The 16,223-nt window shown below is 43.4% G+C and overlaps 1 protein-coding gene across 1 annotated transcript in view; it reads right to left on the bottom strand.

Moving 5' to 3' along the window:
- LOC146180571 (F-box only protein 21-like) overlaps positions 1-16,223 on the bottom strand; it is a 53,015-nt gene that overhangs the window by 22,819 nt on the left and 13,973 nt on the right. Inside the window, exons 3-5 of the mRNA XM_084576078.1 lie at positions 14,730-15,010; positions 8,339-8,475; positions 4,911-5,044 (exon numbers count right to left, since the gene is read on the bottom strand). Of these exons, the coding sequence (XP_084432204.1) occupies positions 4,911-5,044; positions 8,339-8,475; positions 14,730-15,010 (552 nt within the window). The remainder of the gene's footprint in view (positions 1-4,910; positions 5,045-8,338; positions 8,476-14,729; positions 15,011-16,223) is intronic.

Raw genomic sequence — 16,223 nt, 5'->3', positions numbered from 1 at the left:
GCTGGGCAGAGGGAGTTTTGTCAAGAAAACAACTTCACCATAGCGAATACTCATTTTCAACAGCACAAGAGGCGCCTGTACACATGGACTTCACTGGACGGTCTGTACAGGAATCAGATCGATTATATTCTTTGCCGGCAGAGATGGAGAAGCGCTATACAAGCAGTAAAAACAAGGCCTGGGGCCGATTGTGGCACCGATCACCAGCTTCTTGTTGCCAAAATTAAGCTTCGATTGAGGAAAACGCAGAAAACTAGAAGGCCTTTCAGGTATGATCTGGATCAAATTCCATTAGAATATGCTGTGGAAGTGAGGAATCGATTTCAAGAATTAGATCTAGAAGACAGAGATCCCGAAGAGATGTGGACTGATGTTCGTGATATAATACAAGAAGTTGCTACTAAGGTAGTTCCAAAGCAAAAGAAATGCAAGAAAGCAAACTGGTTATCTGAAGAGGCTTTGCAAATAGCTGACGAAAGGAGGATGGCAAAAGTTATGGGGGAAAGAGAAAGATACAAGGCTCTCAATGCGGATTTTCAGAAAATAGCAAGGAGAGATAAGAATGCCTTCCTGAACATACAGTGCCAAGCAGTTGAGGACAACAGCCAATTAAGGAACACAAGAGCTCTGTATAAGACAATCAAAGATATCAAAGGAAGCTTCTGTGCTAAGCTGGGTGTGATAAAGGACAAACGAGGCAAGGACCTCACTGAAGCCTCAGAGATAAAGAAGAGGTGGCAGGAATACACAGAAGAACTGTACAAGAAGGACCCGAATGTGCAAACCCAACATAAGATGGTTGTGATTACTGATCTCGAGCCGGGCATCCTAAAGAGTGAAGTTGAATGGGCCTTAGCCAGCCTTGCTAAGAACAAAGCTAGCGGAATTGATGACATTCCAGCTGAGTTGCTTCAAAACCTCAACCATGACGCTGTTAACATTCTGCATACATTACGTCAGAAGATTTCGACAGCCCTGCAGTGGCCACAGGATTGGAGGAGGTTAGTTTACATCCCCATTCCAAAGAAAGGCAGTGCCAAAGATTGTTCCAACTACCGCACGATCGCGCTTATTTCGCATGCTAGCAAGGTGATGTTGAAAATCCTCCAAGGTAGGCTGCAGCAGTATGTGGATCGGGAGCTTCCGGACGTGCAAGCTGGGTTTCGCAAGGGCAGAGGAACTAGAGACCAAATTGCCAACCTTCGCTGGATCATGGAAAAAGCAAGAGAGTTCCAGAAACCCATCTACTTCTGCTTTATTGATTATGCGAAAGCGTTTGACTGCGTAGATCACAGCAGATTGTGGCAAGCTCTCCAAGAGATGGGAGTTCCAATGCACCTCATCTGTCTCCTCAGGAACCTGTATGAAGTACAAGAGGCCACAGTCAGAACTGGGCATGGTCTTACTGATTGGTTTCCGATTGAGAAAGGAGTGAGGCAAGGCTGCATACTGTTGCCCTGCCTATTTAACCTATATGCAGAGTGCATCATGAGGAAGGCCGGTCTGGACAAGTGTTCAGATGGAGTGAAGATTGCTGGAAAACGTATCAACAACCTTAGATATGCGGATGATACCACTTTAATGGCAGAAAGTGAAGTGGAACTCAAGAGACTTCTGATGCGCATACAAGAAGAGAGTGAGAAGTTTGGGCTTAAACTGAACATTAAAAAGACAAAGATCATGGCGTCTTGCCCTATTAAGTCCTGGAGCATCAATGGACAAGAAGTGGAAGCTGTGACAGATTTTCTCTTCTTGGGCTCCAAGATTACCTCGGAAGGAGACTGCAGCCATGAAATTAGGAGACGCCTGCTTCTGGGAAAGAGAGCAATGGTTAGCCTTGACCGCCTAGTAAAGAGCAGAGACATTAGTCTGCCAACCAAGATCCGTATAACTCGTGCTATGGTCTTTCCAGTTGTGATGTATGGATGCGAAAGTTGGAGTGTGAAGAAGGCTGACCGCCGAAGCATTGACGCGTTTGAATTGTGGTGCTGACGGAGAATCTTGAGAGTTCCTTGGACTGGCAGAAGATCAAATCAGTCGATATTGTCCACCATAAACCCTGACTGCTCATTGGAGGGTCAAATTCTCAAGTTAAAGCTCAGCTACTTTGGTCATCTGATGAGAAGAGAGGAGTCGCTGGAGAAAGATTTGATGTTGGGAAAGGTTGAGGGTCGCCGGAGAAGGGGTAGGCAGCGAACGCGATGGTTAGATGGCATCCTCGAGGCACTGCAGATGAAGTTATGTGATGTTAGGAAGATAGTGAGAGACCGGAAAGCGTGGCGTGACATGGTTCATAGGGTCACGAAGAGTCGGACACGACTGAACGACTGAACTGACTGACAGCTCAGCGGCAGAGCAGGGAAGACAAGAAGAACCTCTAACATACTGAACTAGCGAAAGACATAGAAACACAAGAAAAGAAGTGCATGGGAGAGTGCTGTCCTGTGTACTTCTTTTCTTGTGTTTGTGTGTCTTTTGCTGGTTCAATATGTTAGATTTGCACTAACTAGCCCAAATGGTCACCATGTTAAGAGAAGGACCTCATGACTGGAACTTCCGTTAATCCGGAAATTTGACTAATTCAAACTAGGAGTGTGGTCGCAGCCAACACTTATGTAAATCAGTGGTGTTGGATGCTTGTTAGTTTGGATGGTGGTGCGACTCTCAAAGCCTCGAGCTTCGAGGTGCGACACCCAAAGCCAGCAACTGCCGAGATAGACTTCCAAGAGCCTGATTGCTCGAAAAAGTGGTGCATTCCAGGCATGCGCTCTATAGAAGGCATAATGACGGCCAAATATTCACCATAGTGAAATATATATAGCCTGGCAGTATACAGTGCCGTCTACTTATAACGATATTGAGAAAACCTGAAAATCCAATCGTTATAACTGATTATCGTTATATCTGAAGCGACGAAAAAAGAAAAATTAAAAAAAAAAAAGCACTCCCACGTATTTTCCCATGCTGTAGGCTTGCCTACTTACTAGTGATGAGTAAATCGGGTTGAACAATGCCAACCATCGTAAAGAGCACTAAATACTTTATTACAGTATACATCAGTAGCCATAAAGTAACTTAAGCATATTTAAAAAAGTAGGAAATTTGCGCTCGCTTGAGCAGCAGCTGAAGCTTGACAAACGCTGTGAGCATCACTTCCAGTAGCGAGTACGCTGGCGGCAGCCTTTTTGCGTACATGAAACCAATTAGCGGCTGGATGACCTGAAGGACATCCCCAGCCTTGATGATCGTTAAAATCATAAAGTGCGAATGTCCATATTTTTTCACAAGGCTTCCACCCTTGATATCCTGCCAAAAACCCCGATAAATCTGCCGTTTCATCTCGTGAGTTATCGCGCCATCCATCTATGTGGTCATTGCATCTTCCACGGACACGGAATCGGTGACGGCGATACAGCCACCGCAGTACCCTTTGCACGACTGCGATGATGATAGTGCTCATTTTATTCCGTTTTTGTCGCATATTACCGTTTGCCGCATATGTAGAGTTTTCACGTCATTGTCTTCTAAATATTTTATCTTTTATTGAATATGCACTCAAATTTTCATGGTAAACACCTACTGGGCGGCGATAAATCTATCGTTGTATCCGATGTATCGCCGATAATCGATCGCTATATCTGGTTTATTTTTACATAGACACAATGGAAAAAAATGATAAATCACAAGAATTTGATCACTACTATAAGCGATATATTGTTATATCTGGTATCGTTATAAGTGGACTGCCCTGTAGTTTGTTTCGCTTTGCTTAAATCCACACCATCCCATCACTGCCACTGGGCACACAGCAGCCCAGTGGCATTCAGCCATTCAGCCAGCTGTGCCATTTTTCGACACTGCATTGTGCGTGACTGGTCCTTTAGTTCTCAGGTCGAGCCAATGTTTCGACAAGTGGACTTGTCTTCATCCAGAGACAAGTCCACTTGTCGAAACGTTGGCTCGACCTCTGAACTGAGGCGGGACCTTTACCCTTGTTCAGTGCTCCTTCATACCGTGTGAACCAGCTTCCTCTCGTTCTACCTGGTCCTTTAGCTGTATTTTGGGATGGCGTCATGCTATTCTAGCACCTTTGCACACTGCCGTCTTATATACCCGTGCTTCCTCTGGGAATCAAGTACCCTGACCCATCGCGTATTGAGGATGCCTCACTGCCTGTGCGTCCTTGCACAGTCCATGCGGTCAAGCATCCTTAGAACGCAGCGGGGCCATTTGCAAAGATGGGCCGTGACTACTGCGCTGCACTGTGAAAAGGGCTGTGGAGGGACCGACGATCCTGGTCAACATCCCGATAGTGTGCACAACGCAATGCCCTTGACGAAATCACAAAGCGTTGTTATTGCTTTCTTTTCATCTCAAATGCTTACACATCCATATTCCAAGTGTTCATTAGAAAAAAATTACACTGATGCTAACGGTTCTCAGGAGTTCTTTAGAGAGATTAAAAAAGGTGAACTTCTAAATTATTCAAACATATTTTTTGGTCTCAGTAAGACTGAATGAAAGTCCCACGAAGGCACTGAATATGTCTGGCGCTATTCAATATTCGTGTTTTTTTTTTCTTGATTGGATTCGAAGTTACTATTTGGCATTCTCACACCCCTAGTTAACAGAGTCACAGCAATGTCTATATTCCGAGTTTGCGTCATTATCTCAATGACCTCGAGTGATTCAATTTGCGGACACACTGGAACAGAACGTCATTACCACTTTCAGTTGCAGCATATTCTCTAATCTGATGTCTCGAGGCCGGGAAATAGCGACACTTTCGATAACGACACAAACTCGAAATACGGACACAAGGGGGGCCAGTTATTCAATGTTACCAAAACAAAACTGTCTACAGTGTGTGTTCAATGTTCAAAGCGCCCCGTCTGTTGTGGGGTACTTACAACGGGTGCTCGAGCCACTTGAGGAGGAAGTGCGTGGGGAAGTTCACCGGCAGGCAGTGCACGCCCAGGCGCCTGGCCACGGCCTCGTATATGACGCACAGCGTCAGGGGAATGCCACTCTTCTTCTCCAGAACCTGCACCATTCATTGATTCGGGGTAGTCGTTCCCACCTGGTTACCACACACAGCGTCAACAGAACAGGTTATGTCCAAACACCCTCAACACAAGTGGTATCGAATTGCTGTATACATCTGTATAGTTCAATAAACCACAGCAGGGATTTTCAAAGTGGGCTCCTTGGAGTGCTTCTTCGTTTGCCCAAAACATCCCATTCTGTGCATTCTCAACCACAGCCACTCTTCTAGCCACTTTGTCTTGAGTATAATCATACCTAACCATAGGTGTACATTATACAGTCATTCATTAATCATTGAATTGGGGCATTTTTTTTTTAAAGGGGCCAGGTGAAGAACGTGTAGTAAGTTAAACCTCAATTCAACTTTCTTTTCAGTGCTGCGTAGTCTTTTAGCAAGTGGAGGTCTCTGGACGGATATCATACTTTTGCCAGTGGATGCCTACAGGTCCATCCACCAAAGAGACAATAGCATTTTCACTGAAACACTGTAAAAAAAAAAAGTGCACACGAAATACATAGAATACCTAGTATCTAGCCTCAAACATGAATTCTGCTGAATAATAGCAGCTGCACTGCAATGCTTTCAAAATCTGCAAAAAAAAAGAAAAAAAATCTGGCCAAGTCATATTCTATGATGTGCCCATGTCTGCACATTCCTGGTTTCATGAACTAAAATTGTAGAAAATGCATAAATAATGGCCATCACCACCTAATGTGATAAAAGCCTATAAAACAAAGACACTGTGTTGTCATGCCCAGTCGCGGTGGTGCCGCCCGACTACTGTGCCGGAGTACCCGGGTTCGATCCTGACCGCTGGCGGCTGTGTTTCAATGGAGGCGAAACGAAGTGGCATCCGTATGCTGTGCGATGTCAGTACATGGAAATTACTCCGGAGCCCTTCACTACGGCACCCCTTTCTTTCTTTTCACTTTCCCTCCCCCCTTCTCCCCTTCCCTTATGGTGCGGTTCAGGTGTCTATAAAACAAGTGCGACAGATACTGCGCCTTTCCTTTCCTGAGAACCAATTATTTATTTATTTTGTGTTGTCATCGAACCTTGCATTGTACTGAAAGCTGTTTCTTCTTTGTTGGTACTCAACAGCAATGTAATAACCAATGTATGGCTCACATGGCTCCGACGCAGTCCCTAAGCAGCTGCAACTGTCATATGACAGTCATACACAGGTGTAAAGATTGTTTTATGGGGTACTAAGGTGAACATCAATATAAACAAGAGTAATGGCCATTCACTGGACATTAGGACTAGTCTTCAGAAACACAATTACCTTAGTATCACCTCTGCATCAAAAAATGAGTGCGTTGCAATTCCTTCCTCCATTTAGGTCCATATGAAATACCCATGCTGTTACGTCATTTCTACAGTGACATAACTGGAAAATTTGATTTAAAAAAAAATTGAATGTCTCGGCCAATCAGAGAAATGAATGGAAACAACACAAGGTCTTCCCTCAGACCCCAAGGGCCACTGCTAGAGAATAATTTTTCTAGAGATGCCAGCACCATCCAGTTTACCATCCTTCTTCCCAAAAGTTGTCTCATCATTTGTGAACTTGCGCTTGGTTCGCACTTTTTTTTTTATTGGAAGACTTGCCCTGTGGCATAGAACAGACGTCTTTAACTTATAGTAAGTCGCCTAGATTATTGTCTTATGAAGCTACACTGAACAACTGCTTCACACTAGGTGACTAAGTGGCATTCAAAGATAGTCACCAACCACATACACATGAGTTGCAGTTGTAGCAGCAGCCCTAGTTTTCTATACCGATGGTACTTCACATCCCATTGAAACAGTGTTGTGAAAGCAATGAGCTAACTGTGGCCAACAAAGAATTCACTTGGCCTGACTGCATTTATCAAAATTCTTCAGGCAGTAAGTCTTTCAGTTTTATACAATTCTCCAGCTTATCTAAGCTCTTTCCTACTCAAATAATTTGGAACCTTCAAACCTTCATCTCACAATTTAGCTTGACTAAGTATTCCTATCTGCTGCCTCTGTCACCTCAGAATTGAAAACTATTTACAAAGCTTCTTAACATCCCATAGCAATGAATGCCCAGGTGTAGCAGGTTGATGAATGTAAATGGCCCCGACCAAAAGAAGGAAGATGGAAAGATGTTTCAACTTCCCAGTGGGAGCCTGGTTCACAATGAGGCAATACACAGTAATGTCGCTTCACACTAGTGTGAAACCACTAATCCGGAGGCTACTACTCTGAGCAAAATCTTGCTGTGATTGGTCAACAGTTGCATAGCGTCAATGCATAGCAACAGCTGCATAATGGTGGCTGCACAGCAATGCATTGAGGAGGCACTGGCAAGTCCTACAGTACAGCACTGTAGTTGTGCAGCCAATCAATAACGATTAAGAAGAGACTTAATTGGTGACAAATGAGTGTCATAATCCAGCAGATTACACAAGACTAAGCAACAAAAAAGCAAAACCCGCACAACACTGCTTAGAATTTAAGCCAAAATTTTCCGCATTATTAACTTCTTTGACAGTCGAATTTAAAAAAAAAAGAAACTCCCCGAATGCTCAAATTTTTTTCTGAATGATTTTGAATAAACAAAACAAGTGCAGATAGAAAAAAAAAGGAGGGAAATAATCCGGGACACTATTTACATTACTAGTACAAAAATGTTCAATAATTCTTATAGTACGGTCAGAGCTGGAACTGGCAGATTGTAGCTCATTGTACAGAGGTGAGCTACTCAGACTCTCTGTATGGAGCAAAATCCGAGTCAGAATGGAGCCAATACGTCCTTCCTTTTTCCTCCTTTTGGTGGGAGCCATTTGTAATTTTGTCGTGTACTATCCTGATGAAACAAATTCCACCAGACCCTTAAACATGAGCCAAAGTGAAAAGCTCCAGGTTCTAATTCAAGCGGAGTCCTCTGTACAGACTCTCTAAAGCAGCCTCACCACACCCGTATCTGACACTTCCGCCTCAATCCTACTCACAGGCTATTAATAATATTCTCCATGATCTACACTTAGCTCATGTATGTACCAGGCTCTCTAAAGATGCTGTTGCTTGCTGGTTCATGTTGATGTATTAGGTGCAAAAATGAAATGCACCAGAGAGGATCTACATTACTTATCACCTCATCTCGCAAACACTGCAATATCTAAAGTCTGAAATAACCAATTGAAGTGGTGTCAGCTTTTCGCTTCGAACAAGCTCCCTCTGCAGAATCGCCATAGCAGAGTAAGTCTTAGCCATCGTGCCTTGGCAACAAGGCTGACGCAGAGACATGAAGAGGATCCCAACCTTGTCGATGAAGGAGTTGTCAGGCGTGTGGTAGTGCTGCCGGTCGCCCGCCAAGCCAAACTCATGGAACAGGGCCTGGTTGATGCAGCCAAGCAGAGACCGGCACTCGCTGGGGCCCCACCTCGATTCGGACAGGGCTGCATGAAATGAACCACCCAGTTTGAACAATACCTTAACACCTGTGAGCATGCATGCACAGTACAATAAAGCTAAAAAATCCAATTTTTTTTCCTAATGAAATCCAACTGGATGACTTTGTGGCTTCTGCAGCCATTCGTTCAGCAGCAGGGCGCTTATGTTTATTTTTGACGAATTAAGAATAAGAAATGGAATATTGCTTCCTGCCACTCGATTTAGACATGCAGCAATGACGACGACGACAAGAGAATGATGTACAGCCAGTGAGAGGTGTAGGGCTGTATGGTGTAGTCTTAGAAAACCAAACACACACACACACACACAAAAAAAGACTACTTGACATCACAGCAGTTTGCCGATGAAAATGGCACTCTAGTTTTACAAATGCTCTGTTTTCAAAGAGAGTAACCTCGTTGTCATTACAGGGCAGTAAATAACTGATCAATATAGGAATCCAACTGGTCCTCGCTGCCCCTTCAACAGCTGAGTCTCCAAACGAGAAGAATTTTTCTATTTATGGTGAAGAAAGATTAGCTGATGCCTAGACAACATTTAGCCTGGTTTGCAACAGCAAAGCATACCACACACTGACACTTATTACCACGCACAATAACATGGTTTCTTTACATGATATTAGTGTGGGAGATGCTCTGAACAGTTACCAGCCAGGCACTGTGATCTCGCCAACATCAATGTTGGTCAAGCAGAGTGCCCAGCAGAACACCGGTTATTTCTACTGATCTTCAATCGTTCCATTGTTGCCCCAGTTGCGACTAACCCATCGCAAACAAATTTCTTGATGACACCAACATCATTCTTAACGTCAGAGATTAGGTGTGCTTCGAGTCCAGAGTTTTGAGAAGAAAATTAAAACATGTTTACAGCCCCTATTACCTTTACACTCCTGCCTTTATATTCACAGAATGAACAAAATTTCGAGCCCAAGGGACTCCACCAAATTCAGAACAATGCCCAAACCCAGATCATGACGCAGAGCGCAGTTCTCCACAGCCACAAATCCACATAGTCATTCATACCGCCGCACTGATTTTAAATACGCCACACTGACTCAGTCACAGAAATGCTAAAACAGTGCCAGTTAGAATCACTAGAAATAAGAAGAACAAAGCAGAAAGTGAAACTTTTTTTTTTCTGATAATGAATGATGAAGTGAAAGTTAATAAGCAACACTATGTTACACGTCCTCTGAAATGCTGTCCACCAAAAAAATCACAGTAAGGTACAGTTAAATCTCGTTACAAGAGACACTCGGTTATAAGAGACATTTGAAAATGGTTTGGTTGGTTTTCCTATGTCTGCCATGTCAACAACATTGCATACAAGAGACACTCGGTCACTAAGGACAACTTTTCAGGTCCGTGGAGTAAATTCTTCACTATTTAGAAGAGACACAACCCAGGCGTGCTCACGCAATGCAGCTGAAGCGTACCAACTCGTACATGATGCACTTCACATTCCCTTAGCTAAATTCTGTTCCATATCAGTGTCCTTTTTGTTGTGTATGTCAGGAACTGAGGAGTGCTTCCCCATGATTGGAAAGTCAAAACGGCATCGCATTACTGTTACCTACGAAGCAAATCAAAATGCATGAATGACATCCAGCATTTTTAACTCCTCACTGTTAAAATTTGATCACAAGGTGAAAGCTTAGAATCCTGATGTCTTTCTCTTTGTGAGTCATCTGAGGGTGATGAGCCTGTAAGCATCTGAGGTTGACGAGCAAGTAGGAGAGCCTCAAAGGTATTAGAGCAACAGGAAAGCTTGCAAAGTGAAGTGCTTTACCTCCAGAATTTGGGAAGGAATACACTCTGCACTCACAAAAATACATACTAGTATGAATAACTTCTTTAAGCTTTCCTGAACAATTTCCTGTTAATGCATGTGAATGCATTTATATACTGATGTGCAGTAAACTGATCAACACAGTGATTTTAGAATTTTTGGTTACAAGAGACCTTGCTTACAAGAGATGTTTTTCGGGTCCCTTGAGTGTCTCTTGTAACGAGGTTTTACTACTGCAACCTATTATTACACATATTGATGTCTATCGCTACTCCTTTTTTTCCCGATGCAGTAGAAATCTGGAACCAACTGCCAAGCGACACTGTAGACCAAATCGAAGTAGAAAAATTTGAGGTAGGTGTGAACACGTTCCTGGAGGATTGCTGTGCAAATCTGCAATTCTGTTTTATTGAGTGTACTTTAGCGAAGAGAATTGCACTTGTATTTGTATATGTTTCCCTTCCTGTAATGACCCTCATATAGAGGGTTAACAGTATAATTAAAAACACAAAATACAGTAATATACGTGCGCGAAAAGACGAGACAGAGGAGAAGTGGACAACGACGGCACAGAACTGACAACTGATTTAATCGAAGAACGGAAGAGCATATATATGTACACATACTTGTTGTACCCACATGCACATAGTCAAAATTTATAAAAATATATATCAGCACATGAAAACTCCCCCCATCACAAGCACGTGGTGAAAACTGCCGACGCACTATCGATTATGCAGCATGGTCATCTCTTTTTCTCTCAATGCGACGGACGTTTTACTAACACAAACATTTTGCTTCCGGTTAATATGGAAAGCCTCGGCGATTTCTCGAGTAGTCTGGTCTTTATAAAGAAACAATATATTAGTATCAACAAAGAAAGGTACACACTCACACGCGGTGTCAACAGCATCAAATCATGTATCTTTGGATAGCTTGTTTCGAGTACGACTGCGATACTGATTGCACTAAACATGCTGCCAGTCAAGTTGGTGTTGCATTTTGCTGTGAACAGAAAACGCGGTAACTTGGAGAGGGATGGAAGCATAGACAAACGCAGGCGACCATGCTGCGTACGTCTTCTATTTTTCCCTTCATGTTGTCGCGCTAAGCTCTTTAAACCGCGCACTGCTTTTTTTTTTTTTTTAGAACTGTCGGAAAGAAACGGGTCCAGCCAGCGTGCGCAGGTCTTTGAGCGGGCGCTTTAGTTGTCCATTATCACGGAGAGTATCACAAAGAGGGATCTTCAAGCACGAAAAAGACTCACGAACATACGCACACTCTAAAAATGAACTTGTAGCGGGATTAATAGAGTGGTTCCTTTTTGGAACACTACATGAGTTCGGGCCGGGCCTGAAAATGATTGTTTTGCAGGGCCCAGGCCAGGCTAGAGCTAGCTGTGTAGGCTTCTTTCAGAAATGAAGGAATCCCGGCATTAAAATCGTTTAAGCAGTTTATGAATGATGAATAAGGAAAAGCTCATTTGCAAACTAATTTTATTCAGCGGCATTGGTTTGCGCAAGTTACTTTGGGCGCGCACGCCTGTTCAACAACTCAAACAAAAAAGTTAACATGAAAAAGTGCAAAACCGTGCAGTGCGCTCTACTATGGCATAGGTCTCATAGATCGCTGCAATGCATGACACATTCCTCGTTTATAGCATGAGTAAGCGCCTACAATAGTGGAAATTTTCAGCAATCACTGAGCACCAAGGAGGTTATATAGAACTATATAACCTCCTTGGTGAGCACACTCCGTCGGATCTAGCAGAAGACACTCTTGTATCTTCTCGATTTTGTGTTTGCGTTACCTTAGTGACTGGCCATTTGAAGCCTCATAAGCTTTTCAGGCAGCCGTATTTTCAAAGATAGCCTTTCTCTGCCTTAGCCTACCCCCCTCCCCTCTCCAAAAACAGAAAAACAACATCTCTACGCTGCGATAAACGGTATTCAACCTCTCTATGCTATGATAAATGGCATTTAATAAGCGCGTACAGCAATAGGAATATTCGGGTATTCATGCACAATAAACCGGTGTTTTGCTTTTCGTCTCCATAGGAATGCGGAGTGCGGCATTGAACACTCCACAAGAATACGTAGGTTGTTTTCTTCTCCTGCCCTTGCTAACGCAGCTTCTTGAGGCATAGTTGCCGGGTCTCGAGGTAAGTCTCGCTTCGGACTTAGTGGCTAGAGCACGTGGAAGATGCATACGAAAAATAGGTTTGCAGTTCCTCATGTAATAGCAACTATATCCGAATCTAGCAACCAACTATCCCAGATAAGAGCTTTTGTAGTACAGACTCTTTGATAGTACAGTCTCGCGCTCTTTCGATAACAAAGAAATACTTCATGGAGTCTTTTGGAAATTTTTTCTATGCGCTTGGTTTCGTAACGCGTTATTTGGAATGTTGATTCTTTTATGTACTGTTGCATGTAAATGAGGACTAAATCATTTATGACAGAATAAAAAAGTGTTAAGCTTTTCTTTTTTTGCCATAACCGTACATTTTTAAGGAATTCGCTCAGGCTGACTGCCGGGCCTGGGCAAGGGCGAGATTTGGTAGAGCGAGCCTGGCTCAGGCCTGCTTCATGTCAACGTGGGCGATTGCCGGGTCCAGGCCTGGAGCAATGAGCCCGGTCGATCTTCAAACGATGGGCCCGGGTCGGAAAATCAGGCCTGCGCAGTGCTCTAGTTCGTTTCCAATTTTTCTCACTGCCATTACTAAGTGCAGTGGCCGCTTAGCACAACACGCCTACATGAATGAAATGTATTATGAAAAAAAAAAAAAGAACTATGAAAAAAAAAAATCAAGAAAATAAGAATACTAAATTCATCATATTTCCGTAGTCGCCAGGTTACACGGCGTCAAGTCAGCGCTGTGAACTCGCGAGCAAACGCGCCGGCACGGTGAAGCTTAGTTCGACTACAGCACCACTCGCCGCGTGGCGCTCCGGAGTTTTGAAAATGAAGCTGGTTGTGGCAACACTAGCTGCTGCTGCGTCCAAGCTTGCTCACCCGTGCGTTTCACAGCAAGTGTCCGCTGTCGTGGAATGAGATATGTTTATGTTTGTGAGCGCATGCTGCCATGCTTGTTGAGTTAGCTCTCCAATGTGTTATGTCAAGCTCATTGCTTCACTTTTCCTGTGAAACTGTAAGATTTTTTTTCTAAACATGCCCCACAACTCTTGAAAACACACCATTTGGCCATTAAGTCATTTATTTATAATGGTAGGAAAATAATTTCGATAACTACTTGTTTTGGCTATCATTAAGAAAAGGACTGACAGCTTCACAACTCAAAATGCCACTCATGACTGAGTGACAATTTGCTGTCTTTGCGTTTGAATAACAGGTGTTTTAAAAACCACTAGACACGCGAACTTTGTGACAGAGTACATAAATATTCTGTAAATCTAGTGCTAAGCTCAATACATTTGTCCCACAAACTCATCTGTTTAGCATTTATTTTAAGTTCTTTTCTGATATGGTTATCACTTTTTCAAAACTTTGCGCTTGTTGCTGAATTTTGTCTGTATGCTTAGTTCTTGCAGTCTGAAAATGCCAGCCCTTACTTTCTTACCAACGCTCATCGGATCGTCCATCTTTCTGTGCGTAAAGTCTATTATCTGTGATTGCGCAACATGTTTATTTGCCTTGTTATACGCATTACATACAATGACTTTGCTTAGTTGCATAGATTTATTGGAGACTTATATGCATATATTTAAATATCGTGTTGCGAGGTTTTGTGCATACATGTAGTGAAGTGTATTTCCAATGGTAATTTTCTGCCTTTATCAAGCTGTATCTTCTAATTTGTAATATTCCACTATATCTTTGCATTTCTACATACGTTTCAGAACTCCTGCTTTGTGTGCGCTCTCTGTTGCGACTATAAATTTCAGTGCAATTACAATACAAGACCGGTCACAGCTGTTCCTTTGCAATAAACTGGAAGAGAGGACAGCATCATTGGCCATTGCACATGTACAAAAACGTAGACAAGGGTCTTGGATGACAAATATTCAATAAAGTATTTGCCGTGAAAGTGTTCATTTCAAAGTCTTTACGTTTTCATATACATAAGCAACATGCATTGCTTTGCTGGCTTCGAACTGATATAGTTCTAAAGTTCGTTTAATATTTTTTGTACTTATTAAATAGACAGATTCACAAAAGCATTGATATCAGTTACTTCTGCAACAATTTTTGGCACATACATACATATATGTTCTTTTATAAAAAAATGAATATTTTACTTGTCTTGACAGTGCGTAGCCTTCAAGAATTCGTTTGCAGCACATAAATCACAATGGCTATTGGTAATGCCAGTGCTAGTATTAATCAGATATTTGATCCCTCTACAAATTCTATATGAAGGAAGCTGCACTGCAATATGAGCCCCCCCCCCCCCTCGAACAAAATTTCTGGCTACGCCATTGCTCCTCACCTGCAGTGCTGAGCTGCCAGTCGCAACGAATGAGTGGGTGTCCGGGGTGCCGGGCAGCCACAATGGCCTTGGCCCTGCGGGCCAGCTCATCCAGGGTGCGGACCACCCACTCCCGGGGCACCCGGTGCAGGGGCTGGCACCACTGGGAGAGCAGCAGGGCCCCCTCCTCCAGACTGGGCTCAGAGGCTCCCAGGTAGGACTCCCAGCACTGCTTCATGTGCTCATGGCAGACATGGCACTGCACCCGCCGGGCATAGTACTTGAGCGTCAGCTCCTCGTGTCTGCGTGCGGGAGGATCACCTCTGATGACATAATAAATCAGTGGAGTGCAAGTTCAGAGTATCAACAGGTCATCATCATCAGCAGCAGCTGGACTATACTCACTGCAGGGCAAAGGCCTCTCCCATATTCCTCCAATTTCCCCGTCCTGTGCTAGCTGCACCCACTTCACCCCTGCAGATTTCCTAACTTCATTCGGCCACCTTTCTGCCGCCCCCTGCTATGCTTTCCTTCCCTTAGTATTCAATTTGTTACCCTTTTCAACCATTGGTTGTCCTCTATACACACTACATGTGCTACCCATGCCCATTTCTTCTTCCTGATTTCCACTGGTATGTCATCAATTTAAGTTATTTCTCTGGTCTACTCTGCACGCTTCCTATCTCTTGACGTTACACCTGCCATTTTCCATTCTATAGCTCTCTGCATTGTCCTCAACTTAAGAGGAATCCTTTCTGTCAGCCTCCACGTTTCAGCCTCATAGGTGAGTACAGGTAAGATGAAGTTGCTGCATAATTTCCTCTTGAGCGATACCGGTAAGCTGCTAGTCATAACTTGCGAATACTTGCCAAATGCGCTCCATCCCTCTCCTAGCTATTTCCCTTTCATGGTCCGGATCTGCAGTTACTACTTATCCTAGGTAGACATATATGCCTAACACTTCCAGTGCTCTGCTACCTATTGTAAACTGTTGTTCCTTCCCGAGGCTATTGAACATTACCTTAGCCTTTTGCATATTGATTTTTAGATCAACAGGTGTCCACCTGTAAAGTTTGGTTTCTGCTGTTGTCCAGGAGATCCACTCCTTTCCGGACCACACTGAAGGTGCCGGGCATATTCCGAGAAATTCCGTGCCACCAGTAGTGAAGTGGATACAGTTTCCTACAATACCATCCATGTTCAACCACCTTGGAGCCGCACTGCGGAGTAGCTGAAAGCTGTGTGGGCAAGCGTATTTTCTTGTTTGATGACCAGAGAGTTTAGCAGGAAAGAGTCCTGTAACTCTGAATACTAGTTTCTGACACAGCAATGCACAAAAGTTATGGTTAAAAGGTTTTATTCTTCCATTTTTTTTTTTTTTTACGGAACAGTGCAATATTTTTGCAAATTTTTGTGGGGATCTCTGAAATTTTGCAAATCAAAGGCTTATGCCTTCCTGAGCAATATTCCTAAGGCAATACAGAGGGTATTCTATTGGCTACGCTATGATGCACT

The sequence above is a fragment of the Amblyomma maculatum genome, chromosome 8 (assembly GCF_055883805.1).
Source record: "Amblyomma maculatum isolate TAMU_Amacu chromosome 8, ASM5588380v1, whole genome shotgun sequence".
Lineage (NCBI taxonomy): Eukaryota > Metazoa > Arthropoda > Arachnida > Ixodida > Ixodidae > Amblyomma > Amblyomma maculatum.
Note: the sequence above shows the minus strand (reverse complement) of the source record. Positions and strands in the feature narration are given on the sequence as shown.